Source organism: Rhopilema esculentum, chromosome 6, assembly GCF_057945365.1.
Source record: "Rhopilema esculentum isolate cy_ngs chromosome 6, ASM5794536v1, whole genome shotgun sequence".
Classification (NCBI taxonomy): Eukaryota; Metazoa; Cnidaria; class Scyphozoa; order Rhizostomeae; family Rhizostomatidae; genus Rhopilema; species Rhopilema esculentum.
The window spans coordinates 14,666,429-14,693,787 of NC_142820.1; the positions used below are offsets into that span (position 1 = coordinate 14,666,429).

The 27,359-nt window shown below is 38.0% G+C and overlaps 2 protein-coding genes across 2 annotated transcripts in view; both read left to right on the forward strand.

Moving 5' to 3' along the window:
• The window catches only part of LOC148960162 (uncharacterized), a 32,770-nt gene extending 23,394 nt beyond the window's left edge, over window positions 1-9,376 (forward strand). The window contains exon 4 of the mRNA XM_089108817.1: window positions 9,000-9,376. The gene's annotated coding sequence lies outside the window, so the exon portion shown is untranslated. The remainder of the gene's footprint in view (window positions 1-8,999) is intronic.
• Window positions 9,377-11,921: 2,545 nt separating this feature from the next.
• Window positions 11,922-27,359, forward strand: part of LOC148960163 (uncharacterized) — a 35,315-nt gene continuing 19,877 nt past the window's right edge. The window contains exons 1-3 of the mRNA XM_089108819.1: window positions 11,922-12,185; window positions 12,360-13,147; window positions 13,400-15,539. Of these exons, the coding sequence (XP_088964945.1) occupies window positions 12,167-12,185; window positions 12,360-13,147; window positions 13,400-14,512 (1,920 nt within the window). The 5' untranslated portion in view covers window positions 11,922-12,166 and the 3' untranslated portion in view covers window positions 14,513-15,539. The remainder of the gene's footprint in view (window positions 12,186-12,359; window positions 13,148-13,399; window positions 15,540-27,359) is intronic.

Consider the following 27,359-nt stretch of genomic DNA (forward strand, 5'->3'; position numbering starts at 1 on the left):
GGTTCTATAGAATAGGATAATGGACTCTCTGTAACAGTTTGCCCCCGAAACAGTAAATAGTCTAGCGATTTGCTTTGTTGTGATTATCTTCTATGGTTTAGTTGATTTGGTGATATTTTAACATTCAGTTGTGTTATGGCACGAAAATAAGGAACTTGTGTGGATAAGGTTCTCTGTGCACCAGGACGGGGTGCAAGGTTCTATAGAATAGGATAATGGACTCTCTGTAACAGTTTGCCCCCGAAACAGTAAATAGTCTAGCGATTTGCTTTGTTGTGATTATCTTCTATGGTTTAGTTGATTTGGTGATATTTTAACATTCAGTTGTGTTATGGCACGAAAATAAGGAACTTGTGTGGATAAGGTTCTCTGTGCACCAGGACGGGGTGCAAGGTTCTATAGAATAAGATAATGAATTCTCTGTAACAGTTTGCCCCCGAAACAGTAAATAGTCTAGCGATTTGCTTTGTTGTGATTATCTTCTATGGTTTAGTTGATTTGGTGATATTTTAACATTCAGTTGTGTTATGGCACGAAAATAAGGAACTTGTGTGGATAAGGTTCTCTGTGCACCAGGACGGGGTGCAAAGTTCTATAGAATAAAATAATGAATTCTCTGTAACAGTTTGCCCCCGAAACAGTAAATAGTCTAGCGATTTGCTTTGTTGTGATTATCTTCTATGGTTTAGTTGATTTGGTGATATTTTAACATTCAGTTGTGTTATGGCACGAAAATAAGGAACTTGTGTGGATAAGGCTCTCTGTGCACCAGGACGGGGTGCAAGGTTCTATAGAATAGGATAATGGACTCTCTGTAACAGTTTGCCCCCGGAACAGTAAATAGTCTAGCGATTTGCTTTGTTGTGATTATCTTCTATGGTTTAGTTGATTTGGTGATATTTTAACATTCAGTTGTGTTATGGCACGAAAATAAGGAACTTGTGTGGATAAGGTTCTCTGTGCACCAGGACGGGGTGCAAGGTTCTATAGAATAAGATAATGAATTCTCTGTAACAGTTTGCCCCCGAAACAGTAAATAGTCTAGCGATTTGCTTTGTTGTGATTATCTTCTATGGTTTAGTTGATTTGGTGATATTTTAACATTCAGTTGTGTTATGGCACGAAAATAAGGAACTTGTGTGGATAAGGTTCTCTGTGCACCAGGACGGGGTGCAAGGTTCTATAGAATAAGATAATGAATTCTCTGTAACAGTTTGCCCCCGAAACAGTAAATAGTCTAGCGATTTGCTTTGTTGTGATTATCTTCTATGGTTTAGTTGATTTGGTGATATTTTAACATTCAGTTGTGTTATGGCACGAAAATAAGGAACTTGTGTGGATAAGGTTCTCTGTGCACCAGGACGGGGTGCAAGGTTCTATAGAATAGGATAATGGACTCTCTGTAACAGTTTGCCCCCGAAACAGTAAATAGTCTAGCGATTTGCTTTGTTGTGATTATCTTCTATGGTTTAGTTGATTTGGTGATATTTTAACATTCAGTTGTGTTATGGCACGAAAATAAGGAACTTGTGTGGATAAGGTTCTCTGTGCACCAGGACGGGGTGCAAGGTTCTATAGAATAGGATAATGGACTCTCTGTAACAGTTTGCCCCCGAAACAGTAAATAGTCTAGCGATTTGCTTTGTTGTGATTATCTTCTATGGTTTAGTTGATTTGGTGATATTTTAACATTCAGTTGTGTTATGGCACGAAAATAAGGAACTTGTGTGGATAAGGTTCTCTGTGCACCAGGACGGGGTGCAAGGTTCTATAGAATAAGATAATGAATTCTCTGTAACAGTTTGCCCCCGAAACAGTAAATAGTCTAGCGATTTGCTTTGTTGTGATTATCTTCTATGGTTTAGTTGATTTGGTGATATTTTAACATTCAGTTGTGTTATGGCACGAAAATAAGGAACTTGTGTGGATAAGGTTCTCTGTGCACCAGGACGGGGTGCAAGGTTCTATAGAATAAGATAATGAATTCTCTGTAACAGTTTGCCCCCGAAACAGTAAATAGTCTAGCGATTTGCTTTGTTGTGATTATCTTCTATGGTTTAGTTGATTTGGTGATATTTTAACATTCAGTTGTGTTATGGCACGAAAATAAGGAACTTGTGTGGATAAGGTTCTCTGTGCACCAGGACGGGGTGCAAGGTTCTATAGAATAGGATAATGGACTCTCTGTAACAGTTTGCCCCCGAAACAGTAAATAGTCTAGCGATTTGCTTTGTTGTGATTATCTTCTATGGTTTAGTTGATTTGGTGATATTTTAACATTCAGTTGTGTTATGGCACGAAAATAAGGAACTTGTGTGGATAAGGTTCTCTGTGCAACAGGACGGAGTGCAAGGTTCTATAGAATAGGATAATGGACTCTCTGTAACAGTTTGCCCCCGAAACAGTAAATAGTCTAGCGATTTGCTTTGTTGTGATTATCTTCTATGGTTTAGTTGATTTGGTGATATTTTAACATTCAGTTGTGTTATGGCACGAAAATAAGGAACTTGTGTGGATAAGGTTCTCTGTGCACCAGGACGGGGTGCAAGGTTCTATAGAATAAGATAATGAATTCTCTGTAACAGTTTGCCCCCGAAACAGTAAATAGTCTAGCGATTTGCTTTGTTGTGATTATCTTCTATGGTTTAGTTGATTTGGTGATATTTTAACATTCAGTTGTGTTATGGCACGAAAATAAGGAACTTGTGTGGATAAGGTTCTCTGTGCACCAGGACGGGGTGCAAAGTTCTATAGAATAAAATAATGAATTCTCTGTAACAGTTTGCCCCCGAAACAGTAAATAGTCTAGCGATTTGCTTTGTTGTGATTATCTTCTATGGTTTAGTTGATTTGGTGATATTTTAACATTCAGTTGTGTTATGGCACGAAAATAAGGAACTTGTGTGGATAAGGCTCTCTGTGCACCAGGACGGGGTGCAAGGTTCTATAGAATAGGATAATGGACTCTCTGTAACAGTTTGCCCCCGGAACAGTAAATAGTCTAGCGATTTGCTTTGTTGTGATTATCTTCTATGGTTTAGTTGATTTGGTGATATTTTAACATTCAGTTGTGTTATGGCACGAAAATAAGGAACTTGTGTGGATAAGGTTCTCTGTGCACCAGGACGGGGTGCAAGGTTCTATAGAATAAGATAATGAATTCTCTGTAACAGTTTGCCCCCGAAACAGTAAATAGTCTAGCGATTTGCTTTGTTGTGATTATCTTCTATGGTTTAGTTGATTTGGTGATATTTTAACATTCAGTTGTGTTATGGCACGAAAATAAGGAACTTGTGTGGATAAGGTTCTCTGTGCACCAGGACGGGGTGCAAGGTTCTATAGAATAAGATAATGAATTCTCTGTAACAGTTTGCCCCCGAAACAGTAAATAGTCTAGCGATTTGCTTTGTTGTGATTATCTTCTATGGTTTAGTTGATTTGGTGATATTTTAACATTCAGTTGTGTTATGGCACGAAAATAAGGAACTTGTGTGGATAAGGTTCTCTGTGCACCAGGACGGGGTGCAAGGTTCTATAGAATAGGATAATGGACTCTCTGTAACAGTTTGCCCCCGAAACAGTAAATAGTCTAGCGATTTGCTTTGTTGTGATTATCTTCTATGGTTTAGTTGATTTGGTGATATTTTAACATTCAGTTGTGTTATGGCACGAAAATAAGGAACTTGTGTGGATAAGGTTCTCTGTGCACCAGGACGGGGTGCAAGGTTCTATAGAATAGGATAATGGACTCTCTGTAACAGTTTGCCCCCGAAACAGTAAATAGTCTAGCGATTTGCTTTGTTGTGATTATCTTCTATGGTTTAGTTGATTTGGTGATATTTTAACATTCAGTTGTGTTATGGCACGAAAATAAGGAACTTGTGTGGATAAGGTTCTCTGTGCACCAGGACGGGGTGCAAGGTTCTATAGAATAAGATAATGAATTCTCTGTAACAGTTTGCCCCCGAAACAGTAAATAGTCTAGCGATTTGCTTTGTTGTGATTATCTTCTATGGTTTAGTTGATTTGGTGATATTTTAACATTCAGTTGTGTTATGGCACGAAAATAAGGAACTTGTGTGGATAAGGTTCTCTGTGCACCAGGACGGGGTGCAAGGTTCTATAGAATAAGATAATGAATTCTCTGTAACAGTTTGCCCCCGAAACAGTAAATAGTCTAGCGATTTGCTTTGTTGTGATTATCTTCTATGGTTTAGTTGATTTGGTGATATTTTAACATTCAGTTGTGTTATGGCACGAAAATAAGGAACTTGTGTGGATAAGGTTCTCTGTGCACCAGGACGGGGTGCAAGGTTCTATAGAATAGGATAATGGACTCTCTGTAACAGTTTGCCCCCGAAACAGTAAATAGTCTAGCGATTTGCTTTGTTGTGATTATCTTCTATGGTTTAGTTGATTTGGTGATATTTTAACATTCAGTTGTGTTATGGCACGAAAATAAGGAACTTGTGTGGATAAGGTTCTCTGTGCACCAGGACGGGGTGCAAGGTTCTATAGAATAGGATAATGGACTCTCTGTAACAGTTTGCCCCCGAAACAGTAAATAGTCTAGCGATTTGCTTTGTTGTGATTATCTTCTATGGTTTAGTTGATTTGGTGATATTTTAACATTCAGTTGTGTTATGGCACGAAAATAAGGAACTTGTGTGGATAAGGTTCTCTGTGCACCAGGACGGGGTGCAAGGTTCTATAGAATAAGATAATGGACTCTCTGTAACAGTTTGCCCCCGAAACAGTAAATAGTCTAGCGATTTGCTTTGTTGTGATTATCTTCTATGGTTTAGTTGATTTGGTGATATTTTAACATTCAGTTGTGTTATGGCACGAAAATAAGGAACTTGTGTGGATAAGGTTCTCTGTGCACCAGGACGGGGTGCAAGGTTCTATAGAATAAGATAATGAATTCTCTGTAACAGTTTGCCCCCGAAACAGTAAATAGTCTAGCGATTTGCTTTGTTGTGATTATCTTCTATGGTTTAGTTGATTTGGTGATATTTTAACATTCAGTTGTGTTATGGCACGAAAATAAGGAACTTGTGTGGATAAGGTTCTCTGTGCACCAGGACGGGGTGCAAGGTTCTATAGAATAGGATAATGGACTCTCTGTAACAGTTTGCCCCCGAAACAGTAAATAGTCTAGCGATTTGCTTTGTTGTGATTATCTTCTATGGTTTAGTTGATTTGGTGATATTTTAACATTCAGTTGTGTTATGGCACGAAAATAAGGAACTTGTGTGGATAAGGTTCTCTGTGCACCAGGACGGGGTGCAAGGTTCTATAGAATAGGATAATGGACTCTCTGTAACAGTTTGCCCCCGAAACAGTAAATAGTCTAGCGATTTGCTTTGTTGTGATTATCTTCTATGGTTTAGTTGATTTGGTGATATTTTAACATTCAGTTGTGTTATGGCACGAAAATAAGGAACTTGTGTGGATAAGGTTCTCTGTGCACCAGGACGGGGTGCAAGGTTCTATAGAATAGGATAATGGACTCTCTGTAACAGTTTGCCCCCGAAACAGTAAATAGTCTAGCGATTTGCTTTGTTGTGATTATCTTCTATGGTTTAGTTGATTTGGTGATATTTTAACATTCAGTTGTGTTATGGCACGAAAATAAGGAACTTGTGTGGATAAGGTTCTCTGTGCACCAGGACGGGGTGCAAAGTTCTATAGAATAAAATAATGAATTCTCTGTAACAGTTTGCCCCCGAAACAGTAAATAGTCTAGCGATTTGCTTTGTTGTGATTATCTTCTATGGTTTAGTTGATTTGGTGATATTTTAACATTCAGTTGTGTTATGGCACGAAAATAAGGAACTTGTGTGGATAAGGCTCTCTGTGCACCAGGACGGGGTGCAAGGTTCTATAGAATAGGATAATGGACTCTCTGTAACAGTTTGCCCCCGGAACAGTAAATAGTCTAGCGATTTGCTTTGTTGTGATTATCTTCTATGGTTTAGTTGATTTGGTGATATTTTAACATTCAGTTGTGTTATGGCACGAAAATAAGGAACTTGTGTGGATAAGGTTCTCTGTGCACCAGGACGGGGTGCAAGGTTCTATAGAATAAGATAATGAATTCTCTGTAACAGTTTGCCCCCGAAACAGTAAATAGTCTAGCGATTTGCTTTGTTGTGATTATCTTCTATGGTTTAGTTGATTTGGTGATATTTTAACATTCAGTTGTGTTATGGCACGAAAATAAGGAACTTGTGTGGATAAGGTTCTCTGTGCACCAGGACGGGGTGCAAGGTTCTATAGAATAAGATAATGAATTCTCTGTAACAGTTTGCCCCCGAAACAGTAAATAGTCTAGCGATTTGCTTTGTTGTGATTATCTTCTATGGTTTAGTTGATTTGGTGATATTTTAACATTCAGTTGTGTTATGGCACGAAAATAAGGAACTTGTGTGGATAAGGTTCTCTGTGCACCAGGACGGGGTGCAAGGTTCTATAGAATAGGATAATGGACTCTCTGTAACAGTTTGCCCCCGAAACAGTAAATAGTCTAGCGATTTGCTTTGTTGTGATTATCTTCTATGGTTTAGTTGATTTGGTGATATTTTAACATTCAGTTGTGTTATGGCACGAAAATAAGGAACTTGTGTGGATAAGGTTCTCTGTGCACCAGGACGGGGTGCAAGGTTCTATAGAATAGGATAATGGACTCTCTGTAACAGTTTGCCCCCGAAACAGTAAATAGTCTAGCGATTTGCTTTGTTGTGATTATCTTCTATGGTTTAGTTGATTTGGTGATATTTTAACATTCAGTTGTGTTATGGCACGAAAATAAGGAACTTGTGTGGATAAGGTTCTCTGTGCACCAGGACGGGGTGCAAGGTTCTATAGAATAAGATAATGAATTCTCTGTAACAGTTTGCCCCCGAAACAGTAAATAGTCTAGCGATTTGCTTTGTTGTGATTATCTTCTATGGTTTAGTTGATTTGGTGATATTTTAACATTCAGTTGTGTTATGGCACGAAAATAAGGAACTTGTGTGGATAAGGTTCTCTGTGCACCAGGACGGGGTGCAAGGTTCTATAGAATAAGATAATGAATTCTCTGTAACAGTTTGCCCCCGAAACAGTAAATAGTCTAGCGATTTGCTTTGTTGTGATTATCTTCTATGGTTTAGTTGATTTGGTGATATTTTAACATTCAGTTGTGTTATGGCACGAAAATAAGGAACTTGTGTGGATAAGGTTCTCTGTGCACCAGGACGGGGTGCAAGGTTCTATAGAATAGGATAATGGACTCTCTGTAACAGTTTGCCCCCGAAACAGTAAATAGTCTAGCGATTTGCTTTGTTGTGATTATCTTCTATGGTTTAGTTGATTTGGTGATATTTTAACATTCAGTTGTGTTATGGCACGAAAATAAGGAACTTGTGTGGATAAGGTTCTCTGTGCACCAGGACGGGGTGCAAGGTTCTATAGAATAGGATAATGGACTCTCTGTAACAGTTTGCCCCCGAAACAGTAAATAGTCTAGCGATTTGCTTTGTTGTGATTATCTTCTATGGTTTAGTTGATTTGGTGATATTTTAACATTCAGTTGTGTTATGGCACGAAAATAAGGAACTTGTGTGGATAAGGTTCTCTGTGCACCAGGACGGGGTGCAAGGTTCTATAGAATAAGATAATGGACTCTCTGTAACAGTTTGCCCCCGAAACAGTAAATAGTCTAGCGATTTGCTTTGTTGTGATTATCTTCTATGGTTTAGTTGATTTGGTGATATTTTAACATTCAGTTGTGTTATGGCACGAAAATAAGGAACTTGTGTGGATAAGGTTCTCTGTGCACCAGGACGGGGTGCAAGGTTCTATAGAATAAGATAATGAATTCTCTGTAACAGTTTGCCCCCGAAACAGTAAATAGTCTAGCGATTTGCTTTGTTGTGATTATCTTCTATGGTTTAGTTGATTTGGTGATATTTTAACATTCAGTTGTGTTATGGCACGAAAATAAGGAACTTGTGTGGATAAGGTTCTCTGTGCACCAGGACGGGGTGCAAGGTTCTATAGAATAGGATAATGGACTCTCTGTAACAGTTTGCCCCCGAAACAGTAAATAGTCTAGCGATTTGCTTTGTTGTGATTATCTTCTATGGTTTAGTTGATTTGGTGATATTTTAACATTCAGTTGTGTTATGGCACGAAAATAAGGAACTTGTGTGGATAAGGTTCTCTGTGCACCAGGACGGGGTGCAAGGTTCTATAGAATAGGATAATGGACTCTCTGTAACAGTTTGCCCCCGAAACAGTAAATAGTCTAGCGATTTGCTTTGTTGTGATTATCTTCTATGGTTTAGTTGATTTGGTGATATTTTAACATTCAGTTGTGTTATGGCACGAAAATAAGGAACTTGTGTGGATAAGGTTCTCTGTGCACCAGGACGGGGTGCAAGGTTCTATAGAATAGGATAATGGACTCTCTGTAACAGTTTGCCCCCGAAACAGTAAATAGTCTAGCGATTTGCTTTGTTGTGATTATCTTCTATGGTTTAGTTGATTTGGTGATATTTTAACATTCAGTTGTGTTATGGCACGAAAATAAGGAACTTGTGTGGATAAGGTTCTCTGTGCACCAGGACGGGGTGCAAAGTTCTATAGAATAAAATAATGAATTCTCTGTAACAGTTTGCCCCCGAAACAGTAAATAGTCTAGCGATTTGCTTTGTTGTGATTATCTTCTATGGTTTAGTTGATTTGGTGATATTTTAACATTCAGTTGTGTTATGGCACGAAAATAAGGAACTTGTGTGGATAAGGTTCTCTGTGCACCAGGACGGGGTGCAAAGTTCTATAGAATAAAATAATGAATTCTCTGTAACAGTTTGCCCCCGAAACAGTAAATAGTCTAGCGATTTGCTTTGTTGTGATTATCTTCTATGGTTTAGTTGATTTGGTGATATTTTAACATTCAGTTGTGTTATCCGTTAAACCCTAGTTATTTATTAAAATTTTATTTTTGATAGACGTCAGAGCAATAGCAGAACAACATCAATTCATTGGCGGATCATAAGGAGCTGGAGAATGAAGAAGTCCGTGACTTTTATGTAGTTTAATTCTCTTTCGATATATAATTTTCTATAAAAATAATAAGTTTCGGTATATATCACGTAGGCCTATCAATTTTAACTTGAACAAGTAAAATATGTACGGTGCTTGTAGTACTTCACCCAAATAACGATAGTATAATGAGCGAATAAGTTCAGTACCAGATTGGTTGTAACAACACGTTTTTTCCCGTATAAACTTGTTATTATTAATTATAACAATACGTCATATTAGCAAGTTTTTATGAATGTTAAATTAAGTGTTGTTTTTTGTCAAACAAGAATTTATCAAGGTTTTTTATTGTGTTCTTTTGTTCATCCTTTGCTCGTGATACCAGCTGTAAATTTATTTTCTTACCACTGTATCGAAAACGAAGTTCCTCTTGAAGGATAGGTAATAAAGATGGAAGAGGGAGACTGGGGCCGGGGGAGCAGATGCTTCAGAGGGGTCCGAGTGGTACGAGTGTCCGAATGGAAATTTCAAAATCGCAATTACTCCTGAAACTCTGTATTTAAAAAATCATCCATAAGGGTTTATGACTATGACTTATAAAGTGCATGCTGTGTAAGTTTGCTGTAACTGCGAACGCCTATGTCACTGCGCATATCTGTTACTGACTCACACGACATAAGTTAACAAGAATGCATTTAACAGCTCTTTTGTTTTATGCTGTGGGAAATTATGTGAGTATGAAATTTGCTAAAACTGTTTCCTTTGATTGTATTCCCAATTCTAACTACAGTTTGTTTGTTTATTTCGATAGCCATAGGAAATAATCCGTGTGATAAAGTTACTAAAACTGTTTCTTTTGATTGTATTCCCAATTCTAACTACAGTTTGTTTGTTTATTTTGATAGCCATAGGAAATAATCCGTGTATTAAATTTACCAAAACTGTTTCTTTTGATAGTATTCTCAATTCTAACTACAATTTGTTTGTTTATTTTGATAACCATAGCTATGTTGACTGTTTGTTATATAAGAGTGTGTTCCAACTAACGTTTCAGAATTACTGTGAATTTGCTGAAGTGTAGTTGCAATTTTCGATTGATGAAATAAAAGCAGATGTTGATACAAAGTCTCCAACGTGGATATAAGAACCAGAAAGTATATTGTACAGTTCACGAATAAACGCGAACCAAATCATTAATTCAATCCTCGTCAGCTGAGGTGAGACAATAAAATTGGTTTATCTATTCATTAGGTGAGTTTATTTCCAGATTATCAAAAACTTCAATAGTTCCTACTGTTTGTATTTTTTGCAATCAATTTCACCGGCAACGGCAACGCAATTCACCAGAATTCTTTTGAACAAGTGCAAATCTTTAGAACTTGACAACAGATACTTTTAATATACACCTTGTATTTGATGTTTAAACTTGTTATGCATAAAATTCTATCTGGTTTCATCATCAGTTGTCTTGTTACCAGTTTCCTCTATGATATTAGAAACATTTAGCCAGAATTGCGCTTTAATGTAACTAGTTTGACTAGGGCTAGCTCCCGTTGAAACCAGATTGTTTAAACCAAATAACTTTTTTATCTGGTTACATCATGTAACCAGTTGTCTTCCAGCCTGTTTTGTCAATGTAACCAGATGCATATAACCCGAATTGCGTTTCTATAAGAAAAGCTTCATTGGGGCTTAGTTCGGGTGTGACCAAATTTCTAAACTGATTTCTCTAACCTGGTTTTTCATTTATTTTACGTAGTTTGATGCGCGTAGCGAGATTGCTTATATCTGGTTACATCTTAAACTTGTTTCACAAAATTAGGGTAAAACTATTGCCAGAGTTAGGTCAAAATTTTAGAATCTTCTTTTTGGCAGCATCTCTCGTGATAAGGGACGAGGGGGGTGCCGCATTCCATAAAGGGAAGGTCTGCTTGTAGTTTGCTGCATTCGCAGCCCGGGGGGGGGGGGGTCCAGTCCGTTTGATTTTATGTTTAAACTTGTTATGCATAAAATTCTATCTGGTTTCATCATGAAACCAGTTGTCTTGTAACCAGTTTCCTCTATCATATTAGAAACATTTAGCCAGAATTGCGCTTTAATGTAACTAGTTTGACTAGGGCTAGCTCCCGTTGAAACCAGATTGTTTAAACCAAATAACTTTTTTATCTGGTTACATCATTGACCAGTTGTCTTCCAGCCTGTTTTGTCGATGTAACCAGATGCATGCAACCAGAATTGAGTTTTATGAAAGAGTGTCAATAATATTAAACGAGTTTCAATAAGGCTAGTTCCCGTTGAAAGCAGATCGTTTAAACCAGATGGTTTTTCTATCTGGTTACATCATGTAACCAGTTGTCTTCCAGCCGGTTTTTTCGATGTAACCAGATGCATGCAACCAGAATTGATATTTATGAAAGAGTTTCAATAATATAAAACGAGTTTCAATAAGGCTAGTTCCCGTTGAAAGCAGCGCGTTTTAACCAGATGACTTTTTTATCTGGTTACATAATGTAACCAGTTGTCTTCCAGCTTGTTTTGTCAATGTAACCAGATGCATATAACAAGAATTGCGTTTTATGAAAGAGTGTCAGTAATATTAAACGAGTTTCAATAAGGCTAGTTCCCGTTGAAAGCAGATCGTTTAAACCAGATGGTTTTTCTATCTGGTTACATCATGTAACCAGTTGTCTTCCAGCCGGTTTTTTCGATGTAACCAGATGCATGCTACCAGAATTGATATTTATGAAAGAGTTTCAATAATATAAAACGAGTTTCAATAAGGCTAGTCCCCGTTGAAAGCAGCGCGTTTTAACCAGATGACTTTTTTATCTGGTTACATCATGTAACCAGTTGTCTTCCAGCTTGTTTTGTCAATGTAACCAGATGCATATAACTAGAATTGCGTTTTTATAAGAAAAGCTTCATTGGGGCTTGGTTCGGGTGTGACCAAATTTCTAAACCGAATTTCTCTAACCTGGTTTTCCATTTATTTCACGTATTTTGATGGGCGTAGTGAGATCGCGGGGCGATAGAGTAGAAAAAAGTATTTGTAGCAAAACATCATAATTTCCTTTTATTGAATCAGCATATTTTCCTTGTAGGATCAAGCAATTGTCCCTCGTTAAAGAACGAAATGGATTCAAATTTTCATGGCAAGTTGTTTCCTTATCGTTAATTATTTACAATAGAAAGGATGTTTTCTCACAGATTGATGGTCGAAACATATACTTTTGCAACAAGACTTTTTCAACACGATTGCATTTTGTTATCAGTTTTCTTGGAACCAGTTTCCTTTTTATACATGTAACCAGAATATTTTTATTTAGAACCTACCAAAATTCTGGACAGAGATCTGTTTGAAATTGATGGAAATCAATACGTGGCACTGGCGGACGTTAAAACAGATTTCCAGCACATGACTGGATCAGCCTTCAAAACCATGCTCCACCGAATGGGTATAAGGGCTAGATTAGCCCAAGGGACGATATGTGCAAAGCTGCAGTCACGTTTTGGAAAACAGAAAGGGGGACACTGGCTGATAGATATGGGAGATTTTCAAAAACTTAACAGCAAACACAAACAGCAAATCTTCAAACAGCTCCAAAGCACCACAACGATTGAAGCAAACGATAAAATTTCAACGAATGAAATGTGCGGGGAGGCCACAAACTCCATGACTGATGTGGAATCTTTCGAAGATGTTAGAATGGAAGACTACAGCGTTAATTACCGAGATCCACACAATAGTACACATGAAGCTGTTAATAATGAGTTTCCGAAAATTGCTGAATTCTACAGCAAGGTAATCAATCCAGAACGGCCCACTGGAAAAATTGCAGAGGCAACAGTGAAAAAGATCATTGGTAAAGCAAAAGAATACTTTATTTTTGTTGCAGAGACAGAAACACGGAGTCCAAACATTGAAGATTGCCTTAACACGAAAAAAGTGGATGCTTTCGTGCAAACGCGATTGGCCAAACCCTTAAGCTACGGCACGGTGGCAGGCTATGTACAATCGATTTTATATATTGCCAAATATGTGAAGAGAAATAGCGGAAACCTTATGGAAATAAAAGAGATTGTGCAGCTGAAAAGAATACAGTCTCAGCTGCAGGTAAGCATTTAATTTGAAGTCATCTACTTCAGAGTTTATATCTACGTTTCAAGTGAACTAAGAACGGCCAAAGTGACCAAGATTGCCAAATTATCGTCGTCCAATAGCGAATTTGATATAAAATATGCTTTGAAAAGATTACAGCGTTGGTTGTGCTGTCGGTTACTTCTACGCTTTACGCACTTTGTATGCATTTTCCTTCTTGATGGTGTTGTTTTCTTTTGCTGATTGCATTCACTTTTCTTTTAACAGAGAGAGTACGAAAAGGAGAGAAGGAGAAAAAATACAAATACGGACAGAAAAAAAAACTATTACTGGGGACAAGCAATGGAACTATTAAAGAAAATGAAATATGAATTGGAAACATTTTGTGGCACGAGAATAGATAAGGCAAGATTGTATCATGATTTCTTAATTCTTTTAATGTTTGCCACTGTTAATCCGGCAAGAAACACTGACATGATAAGACTTAAAATAGTGCAAGAGAAGGATGAAGAGCGAGATAGAAATAACAACTATCTTATATTCAAAGAAGATGGCACAGTGGAATTGGAAATAAACATTTTTAAAACCTCTTCGACTTATGGGTGCAATCGGATCTCGGTTTCGAGCGTCGATTATTTAGAGCGCTATTTGCGAACATTTATAGATAAAGAAAGGAGGATACTCCTTAAAGATAAGAAACACGACTTTCTTTTCATGCGTAAAAGTGGAGAGCCATTTGAAAGTTCCGAATCATTTACAGTTTATCTCTCCAAGTCATTCTCACAACATTCGGATGATCAATTGCATGTAACTACAGGAACCCTTCGTAAAAGTTTAGTTAACTGGGTTCTGTCTGAGGAAAAGGACAAAAACATAGAAGCAGCTATCGCAAGACTTATGTCACACAGTCAGAGAACTCAGAGACTAAGATACTATACCATGGAAACTGAGAACAAAATTAAAAAGGGTGTAAGACACTTGGCAGATAATACAGCTAACTGTTTAGGGATTCGTCGAAAATTGTCCTGTTGGAACTACCCCATTAGAGATCAAATTGTTGCTCTAATTACAAATGATTCGACTTTGGCTGTTCCAAACATTTTAGTAGGTAAGGTAATCGATGTGAACTACGACGAGAAAACTGTATTAATGGCCGAGATGGAAGAGACTGACGAAAGCTACACGTATAAAATGAAAATTGGCATCACCTTCAAAGAAAGTATAGAGGCTGTAGTTCACCCCATTGATTGTGTATATGATGCGGACAGTAACACTTATCATCTCCGAACACGTAAGCATGAAATATACGAGGCAGTCATGGAAGGGATGCGACAACAAATGGATGAAAGTTCATCGGAATCAGACAATGACTTTATTTAAATTTTGTAACATCATTACACATTATACTATTATTTGCGAACATTTGTGACACCTTCATAGATTAATTAGAGGTTGTAGTTCTCTCCATTGATTGTGTTACGATTTATTCCTTTTGAAGTATCAACGCTATAAAGATATTTTTTTCATGTAGCTACATAACAAAAAGTTTTCTTTAAGTTTTCAAAGTAGAAAAAGTGTCTACCAAAGAACAACTTTTCATTTTTGTTTCTTTACGTGTCTTCTAAATACATGCATTGATATATACAGGCCCCTTAAATTATGTGTTTTAAAGCCCTTCAAAACCAATTGCTAGCGCTAATTTAAGTTTAAAATGATGTATGAAAGTTATTTCACATTGATACTAACTCCCTGATGGCCCCTAGGTTAGGGGTATTTCCCAATACCAAAGTTAAAGATACCCACAATCAAAAGCAGAACAGAACATTTAATGAATTGAAGTGAATTGAATTGGTCATAACCCACCTAGGGAATGACCAAACTTTAGATGCAATTTACACCAAAACCATATAGAATTTCCAAGACCTCTGGTACTATGCTAGAGATGAAGTATATTTACCCATTGTATCAAAAGCTGGTAATCTTAAAAGCTAATTTACTATTTTTCCATATTTTTCGAACATTCCTTACTTCACTACTATAGAGGGGTTTTAGCGGCGCGTCCTGGTGAAACAATAGGGCCTCGGTTAAATGTATTAAGGAAGGGGTGATACTTTTCAAAATAAGTGAAAAAATCATTAAATGTTTCTGGTGTAGAAAATTACGCTGAGTTGATTGACACTCTAGATAAAGGGTCTTAAATGCACCGTTTTCGAAATAATTGGGGTTGAAGTGGGGCAAAACAATAGGGAAAACAATAGGCCAAACTAAGGAAAAATGACCACTAGCATCAAATAGAGGCTGCACCATGCTCAATATAAACAAAATGGCGCTTCAATTCCGCGCGCTAAGTTGCTTCGGAGAGTGTAAAATGGATAGGAATGATACTACTCAGATTACTTTGGTTTAGGTGAGACTCCTTTTAAGCTACATCTTGACATGATTTAAAAGGGTTCATCATTTTGTCCCGAATTGATTTCACCATTTGACATTTCTAACAGTCTTTATGTTGGGCCTAGGCCTTTATGTTGAGTTGCTTACATTGCCATGGTACAAGCTTTGAGATCTTTATCATGCTGAGACTTTTAACAAATATGAACTCTCTTTAACACAAATATGTTACAGTTTGCCCCCGAAACAGTAAATAGTCTAGCGATTTGCTTTGTTGTGATTATCTTCTATGGTTTAGTTGATTTGGTGATATTTTAACATTCAGTTGTGTTATGGCACGAAAATAAGGAACTTGTGTGGATAAGGTTCTCTGTGCACCAGGGCGGGGTGCAAGGTTCTATAGAATAAGATAATGGACTCTCTGTAACAGTTTGCCCCCGAAACAGTAAATAGTCTAGCGATTTGCTTTGTTGTGATTATCTTCTATGGTTTAGTTGATTTGGTGATATTTTAACATTCAGTTGTGTTATGGCACGAAAATAAGGAACTTGTGTGGATAAGGTTCTCTGTGCACCAGGACGGGGTGCAAGGTTCTATAGAATAGGATAATGGACTCTCTGTAACAGTTTGCCCCCGAAACAGTAAATAGTCTAGCGATTTGCTTTGTTGTGATTATCTTCTATGGTTTAGTTGATTTGGTGATATTTTAACATTCAGTTGTGTTATGGCACGAAAATAAGGAACTTGTGTGGATAAGGTTCTCTGTGCACCAGGACGGGGTGCAAGGTTCTATAGAATAGGATAATGGACTCTCTGTAACAGTTTGCCCCCGAAACAGTAAATAGTCTAGCGATTTGCTTTGTTGTGATTATCTTCTATGGTTTAGTTGATTTGGTGATATTTTAACATTCAGTTGTGTTATGGCACGAAAATAAGGAACTTGTGTGGATAAGGTTCTCTGTGCACCAGGACGGGGTGCAAGGTTCTATAGAATAGGATAATGGACTCTCTGTAACAGTTTGCCCCCGAAACAGTAAATAGTCTAGCGATTTGCTTTGTTGTGATTATCTTCTATGGTTTAGTTGATTTGGTGATATTTTAACATTCAGTTGTGTTATGGCACGAAAATAAGGAACTTGTGTGGATAAGGTTCTCTGTGCACCAGGACGGGGTGCAAGGTTCTATAGAATAGGATAATGGACTCTCTGTAACAGTTTGCCCCCGAAACAGTAAATAGTCTAGCGATTTGCTTTGTTGTGATTATCTTCTATGGTTTAGTTGATTTGGTGATATTTTAACATTCAGTTGTGTTATGGCACGAAAATAAGGAACTTGTGTGGATAAGGTTCTCTGTGCACCAGGGCGGGGTGCAAGGTTCTATAGAATAAGATAATGGACTCTCTGTAACAGTTTGCCCCCGAAACAGTAAATAGTCTAGCGATTTGCTTTGTTGTGATTATCTTCTATGGTTTAGTTGATTTGGTGATATTTTAACATTCAGTTGTGTTATGGCACGAAAATAAGGAACTTGTGTGGATAAGGTTCTCTGTGCACCAGGACGGGGTGCAAGGTTCTATAGAATAGGATAATGGACTCTCTGTAACAGTTTGCCCCCGAAACAGTAAATAGTCTAGCGATTTGCTTTGTTGTGATTATCTTCTATGGTTTAGTTGATTTGGTGATATTTTAACATTCAGTTGTGTTATGGCACGAAAATAAGGAACTTGTGTGGATAAGGTTCTCTGTGCACCAGGACGGGGTGCAAAGTTCTATAGAATAAAATAATGAATTCTCTGTAACAGTTTGCCCCCGAAACAGTAAATAGTCTAGCGATTTGCTTTGTTGTGATTATCTTCTATGGTTTAGTTGATTTGGTGATATTTTAACATTCAGTTGTGTTATGGCACGAAAATAAGGAACTTGTGTGGATAAGGCTCTCTGTGCACCAGGACGGGGTGCAAGGTTCTATAGAATAGGATAATGGACTCTCTGTAACAGTTTGCCCCCGGAACAGTAAATAGTCTAGCGATTTGCTTTGTTGTGATTATCTTCTATGGTTTAGTTGATTTGGTGATATTTTAACATTCAGTTGTGTTATGGCACGAAAATAAGGAACTTGTGTGGATAAGGTTCTCTGTGCACCAGGACGGGGTGCAAGGTTCTATAGAATAAGATAATGAATTCTCTGTAACAGTTTGCCCCCGAAACAGTAAATAGTCTAGCGATTTGCTTTGTTGTGATTATCTTCTATGGTTTAGTTGATTTGGTGATATTTTAACATTCAGTTGTGTTATGGCACGAAAATAAGGAACTTGTGTGGATAAGGTTCTCTGTGCACCAGGACGGGGTGCAAGGTTCTATAGAATAAGATAATGAATTCTCTGTAACAGTTTGCCCCCGAAACAGTAAATAGTCTAGCGATTTGCTTTGTTGTGATTATCTTCTATGGTTTAGTTGATTTGGTGATATTTTAACATTCAGTTGTGTTATGGCACGAAAATAAGGAACTTGTGTGGATAAGGTTCTCTGTGCACCAGGACGGGGTGCAAGGTTCTATAGAATAGGATAATGGACTCTCTGTAACAGTTTGCCCCCGAAACAGTAAATAGTCTAGCGATTTGCTTTGTTGTGATTATCTTCTATGGTTTAGTTGATTTGGTGATATTTTAACATTCAGTTGTGTTATGGCACGAAAATAAGGAACTTGTGTGGATAAGGTTCTCTGTGCACCAGGACGGGGTGCAAGGTTCTATAGAATAGGATAATGGACTCTCTGTAACAGTTTGCCCCCGAAACAGTAAATAGTCTAGCGATTTGCTTTGTTGTGATTATCTTCTATGGTTTAGTTGATTTGGTGATATTTTAACATTCAGTTGTGTTATGGCACGAAAATAAGGAACTTGTGTGGATAAGGTTCTCTGTGCACCAGGACGGGGTGCAAGGTTCTATAGAATAGGATAATGGACTCTCTGTAACAGTTTGCCCCCGAAACAGTAAATAGTCTAGCGATTTGCTTTGTTGTGATTATCTTCTATGGTTTAGTTGATTTGGTGATATTTTAACATTCAGTTGTGTTATGGCACGAAAATAAGGAACTTGTGTGGATAAGGTTCTCTGTGCACCAGGACGGGGTGCAAGGTTCTATAGAATAAGATAATGGACTCTCTGTAACAGTTTGCCCCCGAAACAGTAAATAGTCTAGCGATTTGCTTTGTTGTGATTATCTTCTATGGTTTAGTTGATTTGGTGATATTTTAACATTCAGTTGTGTTATGGCACGAAAATAAGGAACTTGTGTGGATAAGGTTCTCTGTGCACCAGGACGGGGTGCAAGGTTCTATAGAATAGGATAATGGACTCTCTGTAACAGTTTGCCCCCGAAACAGTAAATAGTCTAGCGATTTGCTTTGTTGTGATTATCTTCTATGGTTTAGTTGATTTGGTGATATTTTAACATTCAGTTGTGTTATGGCACGAAAATAAGGAACTTGTGTGGATAAGGTTCTCTGTGCACCAGGACGGGGTGCAAGGTTCTATAGAATAAGATAATGAATTCTCTGTAACAGTTTGCCCCCGAAACAGTAAATAGTCTAGCGATTTGCTTTGTTGTGATTATCTTCTATGGTTTAGTTGATTTGGTGATATTTTAACATTCAGTTGTGTTATGGCACGAAAATAAGGAACTTGTGTGGATAAGGTTCTCTGTGCACCAGGACGGGGTGCAAGGTTCTATAGAATAAGATAATGAATTCTCTGTAACAGTTTGCCCCCGAAACAGTAAATAGTCTAGCGATTTGCTTTGTTGTGATTATCTTCTATGGTTTAGTTGATTTGGTGATATTTTAACATTCAGTTGTGTTATGGCACGAAAATAAGGAACTTGTGTGGATAAGGTTCTCTGTGCACCAGGACGGGGTGCAAGGTTCTATAGAATAGGATAATGGACTCTCTGTAACAGTTTGCCCCCGAAACAGTAAATAGTCTAGCGATTTGCTTTGTTGTGATTATCTTCTATGGTTTAGTTGATTTGGTGATATTTTAACATTCAGTTGTGTTATGGCACGAAAATAAGGAACTTGTGTGGATAAGGTTCTCTGTGCACCAGGACGGGGTGCAAGGTTCTATAGAATAGGATAATGGACTCTCTGTAACAGTTTGCCCCCGAAACAGTAAATAGTCTAGCGATTTGCTTTGTTGTGATTATCTTCTATGGTTTAGTTGATTTGGTGATATTTTAACATTCAGTTGTGTTATGGCACGAAAATAAGGAACTTGTGTGGATAAGGTTCTCTGTGCACCAGGACGGGGTGCAAGGTTCTATAGAATAAGATAATGGACTCTCTGTAACAGTTTGCCCCCGAAACAGTAAATAGTCTAGCGATTTGCTTTGTTGTGATTATCTTCTATGGTTTAGTTGATTTGGTGATATTTTAACATTCAGTTGTGTTATGGCACGAAAATAAGGAACTTGTGTGGATAAGGTTCTCTGTGCACCAGGACGGGGTGCAAGGTTCTATAGAATAGGATAATGGACTCTCTGTAACAGTTTGCCCCCGAAACAGTAAATAGTCTAGCGATTTGCTTTGTTGTGATTATCTTCTATGGTTTAGTTGATTTGGTGATATTTTAACATTCAGTTGTGTTATGGCACGAAAATAAGGAACTTGTGTGGATAAGGTTCTCTGTGCACCAGGACGGGGTGCAAGGTTCTATAGAATAGGATAATGGACTCTCTGTAACAGTTTGCCCCCGAAACAGTAAATAGTCTAGCGATTTGCTTTGTTGTGATTATCTTCTATGGTTTAGTTGATTTGGTGATATTTTAACATTCAGTTGTGTTATGGCACGAAAATAAGGAACTTGTGTGGATAAGGTTCTCTGTGCACCAGGACGGGGTGCAAGGTTCTATAGAATAGGATAATGGACTCTCTGTAACAGTTTGCCCCCGAAACAGTAAATAGTCTAGCGATTTGCTTTGTTGTGATTATCTTCTATGGTTTAGTTGATTTGGTGATATTTTAACATTCAGTTGTGTTATGGCACGAAAATAAGGAACTTGTGTGGATAAGGTTCTCTGTGCACCAGGACGGGGTGCAAGGTTCTATAGAATAGGATAATGGACTCTCTGTAACAGTTTGCCCCCGAAACAGTAAATAGTCTAGCGATTTGCTTTGTTGTGATTATCTTCTATGGTTTAGTTGATTTGGTGATATTTTAACATTCAGTTGTGTTATGGCACGAAAATAAGGAACTTGTGTGGATAAGGTTCTCTGTGCACCAGGACGGGGTGCAAGGTTCTATAGAATAGGATAATGGACTCTCTGTAACAGTTTGCCCCCGAAACAGTAAATAGTCTAGCGATTTGCTTTGTTGTGATTATCTTCTATGGTTTAGTTGATTTGGTGATATTTTAACATTCAGTTGTGTTATGGCACGAAAATAAGGAACTTGTGTGGATAAGGTTCTCTGTGCACCAGGACGGGGTGCAAGGTTCTATAGAATAAGATAATGAATTCTCTGTAACAGTTTGCCCCCGAAACAGTAAATAGTCTAGCGATTTGCTTTGTTGTGATTATCTTCTATGGTTTAATTGATTTGGTGATATTTTAACATTCAGTTGTGTTATGGCACGAAAATAAGGAACTTGTGTGGATAAGGTTCTCTGTGCACCAGGGCGGGGTGCAAGGTTCTATAGAATAAGATAATGGACTCTCTGTAACAGTTTGCCCCCGAAACAGTAAATAGTCTAGCGATTTGCTTTGTTGTGATTATCTTCTATGGTTTAGTTGATTTGGTGATATTTTAACATTCAGTTGTGTTATGGCACGAAAATAAGGAACTTGTGTGGATAAGGTTCTCTGTGCACCAGGACGGGGTGCAAGGTTCTATAGAATAAGATAATGAATTCTCTGTAACAGTTTGCCCCCGAAACAGTAAATAGTCTAGCGATTTGCTTTGTTGTGATTATCTTCTATGGTTTAGTTGATTTGGTGATATTTTAACATTCAGTTGTGTTATGGCACGAAAATAAGGAACTTGTGTGGATAAGGTTCTCTGTGCACCAGGACGGGGTGCAAAGTTCTATAGAATAAAATAATGAATTCTCTGTAACAGTTTGCCCCCGAAACAGTAAATAGTCTAGCGATTTGCTTTGTTGTGATTATCTTCTATGGTTTAGTTGATTTGGTGATATTTTAACATTCAGTTGTGTTATGGCACGAAAATAAGGAACTTGTGTGGATAAGGTTCTCTGTGCACCAGGACGGGGTGCAAGGTTCTATAGAATAGGATAATGGACTCTCTGTAACAGTTTGCCCCCGAAACAGTAAATAGTCTAGCGATTTGCTTTGTTGTGATTATCTTCTATGGTTTAGTTGATTTGGTGATATTTTAACATTCAGTTGTGTTATGGCACGAAAATAAGGAACTTGTGTGGATAAGGTTCTCTGTGCACCAGGACGGGGTGCAAGGTTCTATAGAATAGGATAATGGACTCTCTGTAACAGTTTGCCCCCGAAACAGTAAATAGTCTAGCGATTTGCTTTGTTGTGATTATCTTCTATGGTTTAGTTGATTTGGTGATATTTTAACATTCAGTTGTGTTATGGCACGAAAATAAGGAACTTGTGTGGATAAGGTTCTCTGTGCACCAGGACGGGGTGCAAGGTTCTATAGAATAGGATAATGGACTCTCTGTAACAGTTTGCCCCCGAAACAGTAAATAGTCTAGCGATTTGCTTTGTTGTGATTATCTTCTATGGTTTAGTTGATTTGGTGATATTTTAACATTCAGTTGTGTTATGGCACGAAAATAAGGAACTTGTGTGGATAAGGTTCTCTGTGCACCAGGACGGGGTGCAAGGTTCTATAGAATAGGATAATGGACTCTCTGTAACAGTTTGCCCCCGAAACAGTAAATAGTCTAGCGATTTGCTTTGTTGTGATTATCTTCTATGGTTTAGTTGATTTGGTGATATTTTAACATTCAGTTGTGTTATGGCACGAAAATAAGGAACTTGTGTGGATAAGGTTCTCTGTGCACCAGGACGGGGTGCAAGGTTCTATAGAATAAGATAATGAATTCTCTGTAACAGTTTGCCCCCGAAACAGTAAATAGTCTAGCGATTTGCTTTGTTGTGATTATCTTCTATGGTTTAATTGATTTGGTGATATTTTAACATTCAGTTGTGTTATGGCACGAAAATAAGGAACTTGTGTGGATAAGGTTCTCTGTGCACCAGGGCGGGATGCAAGGTTCTATAGAATAAGATAATGGACTCTCTGTAACAGTTTGCCCCCGAAACAGTAAATAGTCTAGCGATTTGCTTTGTTGTGATTATCTTCTATGGTTTAGTTGATTTGGTGATATTTTAACATTCAGTTGTGTTATGGCACGAAAATAAGGAACTTGTGTGGATAAGGTTCTCTGTGCACCAGGACGGGGTGCAAGGTTCTATAGAATAAGATAATGAATTCTCTGTAACAGTTTGCCCCCGAAACAGTAAATAGTCTAGCGATTTGCTTTGTTGTGATTATCTTCTATGGTTTAGTTGATTTGGTGATATTTTAACATTCAGTTGTGTTATGGCACGAAAATAAGGAACCTGTGTGGATAAGGTTCTCTGTGCACCAGGACGGGTGCAAGGTTCTATAGAATAGGATAATGGACTCTCTGTAACAGTTTGCCCCCGAAACAGTAAATAGTCTAGCGATTTGCTTTGTTGTGATTATCTTCTATGGTTTAGTTGATTTGGTGATATTTTAACATTCAGTTGTGTTATGGCACGAAAATAAGGAACTTGTGTGGATAAGGTTCTCTGTGCACCAGGACGGGGTGCAAGGTTCTATAGAATAGGATAATGGACTCTCTGTAACAGTTTGCCCCCGAAACAGTAAATAGTCTAGCGATTTGCTTTGTTGTGATTATCTTCTATGGTTTAGTTGATTTGGTGATATTTTAACATTCAGTTGTGTTATGGCACGAAAATAAGGAACTTGTGTGGATAAGGTTCTCTGTGCAACAGGACGGAGTGCAAGGTTCTATAGAATAGGATAATGGACTCTCTGTAACAGTTTGCCCCCGAAACAGTAAATAGTCTAGCGATTTGCTTTGTTGTGATTATCTTCTATGGTTTAGTTGATTTGGTGATATTTTAACATTCAGTTGTGTTATGGCACGAAAATAAGGAACTTGTGTGGATAAGGTTCTCTGTGCACCAGGACGGGGTGCAAGGTTCTATAGAATAGGATAATGGACTCTCTGTAACAGTTTGCCCCCGAAACAGTAAATAGTCTAGCGATTTGCTTTGTTGTGATTATCTTCTATGGTTTAGTTGATTTGGTGATATTTTAACATTCAGTTGTGTTATGGCACGAAAATAAGGAACTTGTGTGGATAAGGCTCTCTGTGCACCAGGACGGGGTGCAAGGTTCTATAGAATAGGATAATGGACTCTCTGTAACAGTTTGCCCCCGAAACAGTAAATAGTCTAGCGATTTGCTTTGTTGTGATTATCTTCTATGGTTTAGTTGATTTGGTGATATTTTAACATTCAGTTGTGTTATGGCACGAAAATAAGGAACTTGTGTGGATAAGGTTCTCTGTGCACCAGGACGGGGTGCAAGGTTCTATAGAATAGGATAATGGACTCTCTGTAACAGTTTGCCCCCGAAACAGTAAATAGTCTAGCGATTTGCTTTGTTGTGATTATCTTCTATGGTTTAGTTGATTTGGTGATATTTTAACATTCAGTTGTGTTATGGCACGAAAATAAGGAACTTGTGTGGATAAGGTTCTCTGTGCACCAGGACGGGGTGCAAGGTTCTATAGAATAGGATAATGGACTCTCTGTAACAGTTTGCCCCCGAAACAGTAAATAGTCTAGCGATTTGCTTTGTTGTGATTATCTTCTATGGTTTAGTTGATTTGGTGATATTTTAACATTCAGTTGTGTTATGGCACGAAAATAAGGAACTTGTGTGGATAAGGTTCTCTGTGCAACAGGACGGAGTGCAAGGTTCTATAGAATAGGATAATGGACTCTCTGTAACAGTTTGCCCCCGAAACAGTAAATAGTCTAGCGATTTGCTTTGTTGTGATTATCTTCTATGGTTTAGTTGATTTGGTGATATTTTAACATTCAGTTGTGTTATGGCACGAAAATAAGGAACTTGTGTGGATAAGGTTCTCTGTGCACCAGGACGGGGTGCAAGGTTCTATAGAATAGGATAATGGACTCTCTGTAACAGTTTGCCCCCGAAACAGTAAATAGTCTAGCGATTTGCTTTGTTGTGATTATCTTCTATGGTTTAGTTGATTTGGTGATATTTTAACATTCAGTTGTGTTATGGCACGAAAATAAGGAACTTGTGTGGATAAGGCTCTCTGTGCACCAGGACGGGGTGCAAGGTTCTATAGAATAGGATAATGGACTCTCTGTAACAGTTTGCCCCCGAAACAGTAAATAGTCTAGCGATTTGCTTTGTTGTGATTATCTTCTATGGTTTAGTTGATTTGGTGATATTTTAACATTCAGTTGTGTTATGGCACGAAAATAAGGAACTTGTGTGGATAAGGTTCTCTGTGCACCAGGACGGGGTGCAAGGTTCTATAGAATAGGATAATGGACTCTCTGTAACAGTTTGCCCCCGAAACAGTAAATAGTCTAGCGATTTGCTTTGTTGTGATTATCTTCTATGGTTTAGTTGATTTGGTGATATTTTAACATTCAGTTGTGTTATGGCACGAAAATAAGGAACTTGTGTGGATAAGGTTCTCTGTGCACCAGGACGGGGTGCAAGGTTCTATAGAATAGGATAATGGACTCTCTGTAACAGTTTGCCCCCGAAACAGTAAATAGTCTAGCGATTTGCTTTGTTGTGATTATCTTCTATGGTTTAGTTGATTTGGTGATATTTTAACATTCAGTTGTGTTATGGCACGAAAATAAGGAACTTGTGTGGATAAGGTTCTCTGTGCAACAGGACGGAGTGCAAGGTTCTATAGAATAGGATAATGGACTCTCTGTAACAGTTTGCCCCCGAAACAGTAAATAGTCTAGCGATTTGCTTTGTTGTGATTATCTTCTATGGTTTAGTTGATTTGGTGATATTTTAACATTCAGTTGTGTTATGGCACGAAAATAAGGAACTTGTGTGGATAAGGTTCTCTGTGCAACAGGACGGAGTGCAAGGTTCTATAGAATAGGATAATGGACTCTCTGTAACAGTTTGCCCCCGAAACAGTAAATAGTCTAGCGATTTGCTTTGTTGTGATTATCTTCTATGGTTTAGTTGATTTGGTGATATTTTAACATTCAGTTGTGTTATGGCACGAAAATAAGGAACTTGTGTGGATAAGGCTCTCTGTGCACCAGGACGGGGTGCAAGGTTCTATAGAATAGGATAATGGACTCTCTGTAACAGTTTGCCCCCGAAACAGTAAATAGTCTAGCGATTTGCTTTGTTGTGATTATCTTCTATGGTTTAGTTGATTTGGTGATATTTTAACATTCAGTTGTGTTATGGCACGAAAATAAGGAACTTGTGTGGATAAGGTTCTCTGTGCACCAGGACGGGGTGCAAGGTTCTATAGAATAGGATAATGGACTCTCTGTAACAGTTTGCCCCCGAAACAGTAAATAGTCTAGCGATTTGCTTTGTTGTGATTATCTTCTATGGTTTAGTTGATTTGGTGATATTTTAACATTCAGTTGTGTTATGGCACGAAAATAAGGAACTTGTGTGGATAAGGTTCTCTGTGCACCAGGACGGGGTGCAAGGTTCTATAGAATAAGATAATGAATTCTCTGTAACAGTTTGCCCCCGAAACAGTAAATAGTCTAGCGATTTGCTTTGTTGTGATTATCTTCTATGGTTTAGTTGATTTGGTGATATTTTAACATTCAGTTGTGTTATGGCACGAAAATAAGGAACTTGTGTGGATAAGGTTCTCTGTGCACCAGGACGGGGTGCAAGGTTCTATAGAATAGGATAATGGACTCTCTGTAACAGTTTGCCCCCGAAACAGTAAATAGTCTAGCGATTTGCTTTGTTGTGATTATCTTCTATGGTTTAGTTGATTTGGTGATATTTTAACATTCAGTTGTGTTATGGCACGAAAATAAGGAACTTGTGTGGATAAGGTTCTCTGTGCACCAGGACGGGGTGCAAGGTTCTATAGAATAGGATAATGGACTCTCTGTAACAGTTTGCCCCCGAAACAGTAAATAGTCTAGCGATTTGCTTTGTTGTGATTATCTTCTATGGTTTAGTTGATTTGGTGATATTTTAACATTCAGTTGTGTTATGGCACGAAAATAAGGAACTTGTGTGGATAAGGTTCTCTGTGCACCAGGACGGGGTGCAAGGTTCTATAGAATAAGATAATGGACTCTCTGTAACAGTTTGCCCCCGAAACAGTAAATAGTCTAGCGATTTGCTTTGTTGTGATTATCTTCTATGGTTTAGTTGATTTGGTGATATTTTAACATTCAGTTGTGTTATGGCACGAAAATAAGGAACTTGTGTGGATAAGGTTCTCTGTGCACCAGGACGGGGTGCAAGGTTCTATAGAATAGGATAATGGACTCTCTGTAACAGTTTGCCCCCGAAACAGTAAATAGTCTAGCGATTTGCTTTGTTGTGATTATCTTCTATGGTTTAGTTGATTTGGTGATATTTTAACATTCAGTTGTGTTATGGCACGAAAATAAGGAACTTGTGTGGATAAGGTTCTCTGTGCACCAGGACGGGGTGCAAGGTTCTATAGAATAAGATAATGAATTCTCTGTAACAGTTTGCCCCCGAAACAGTAAATAGTCTAGCGATTTGCTTTGTT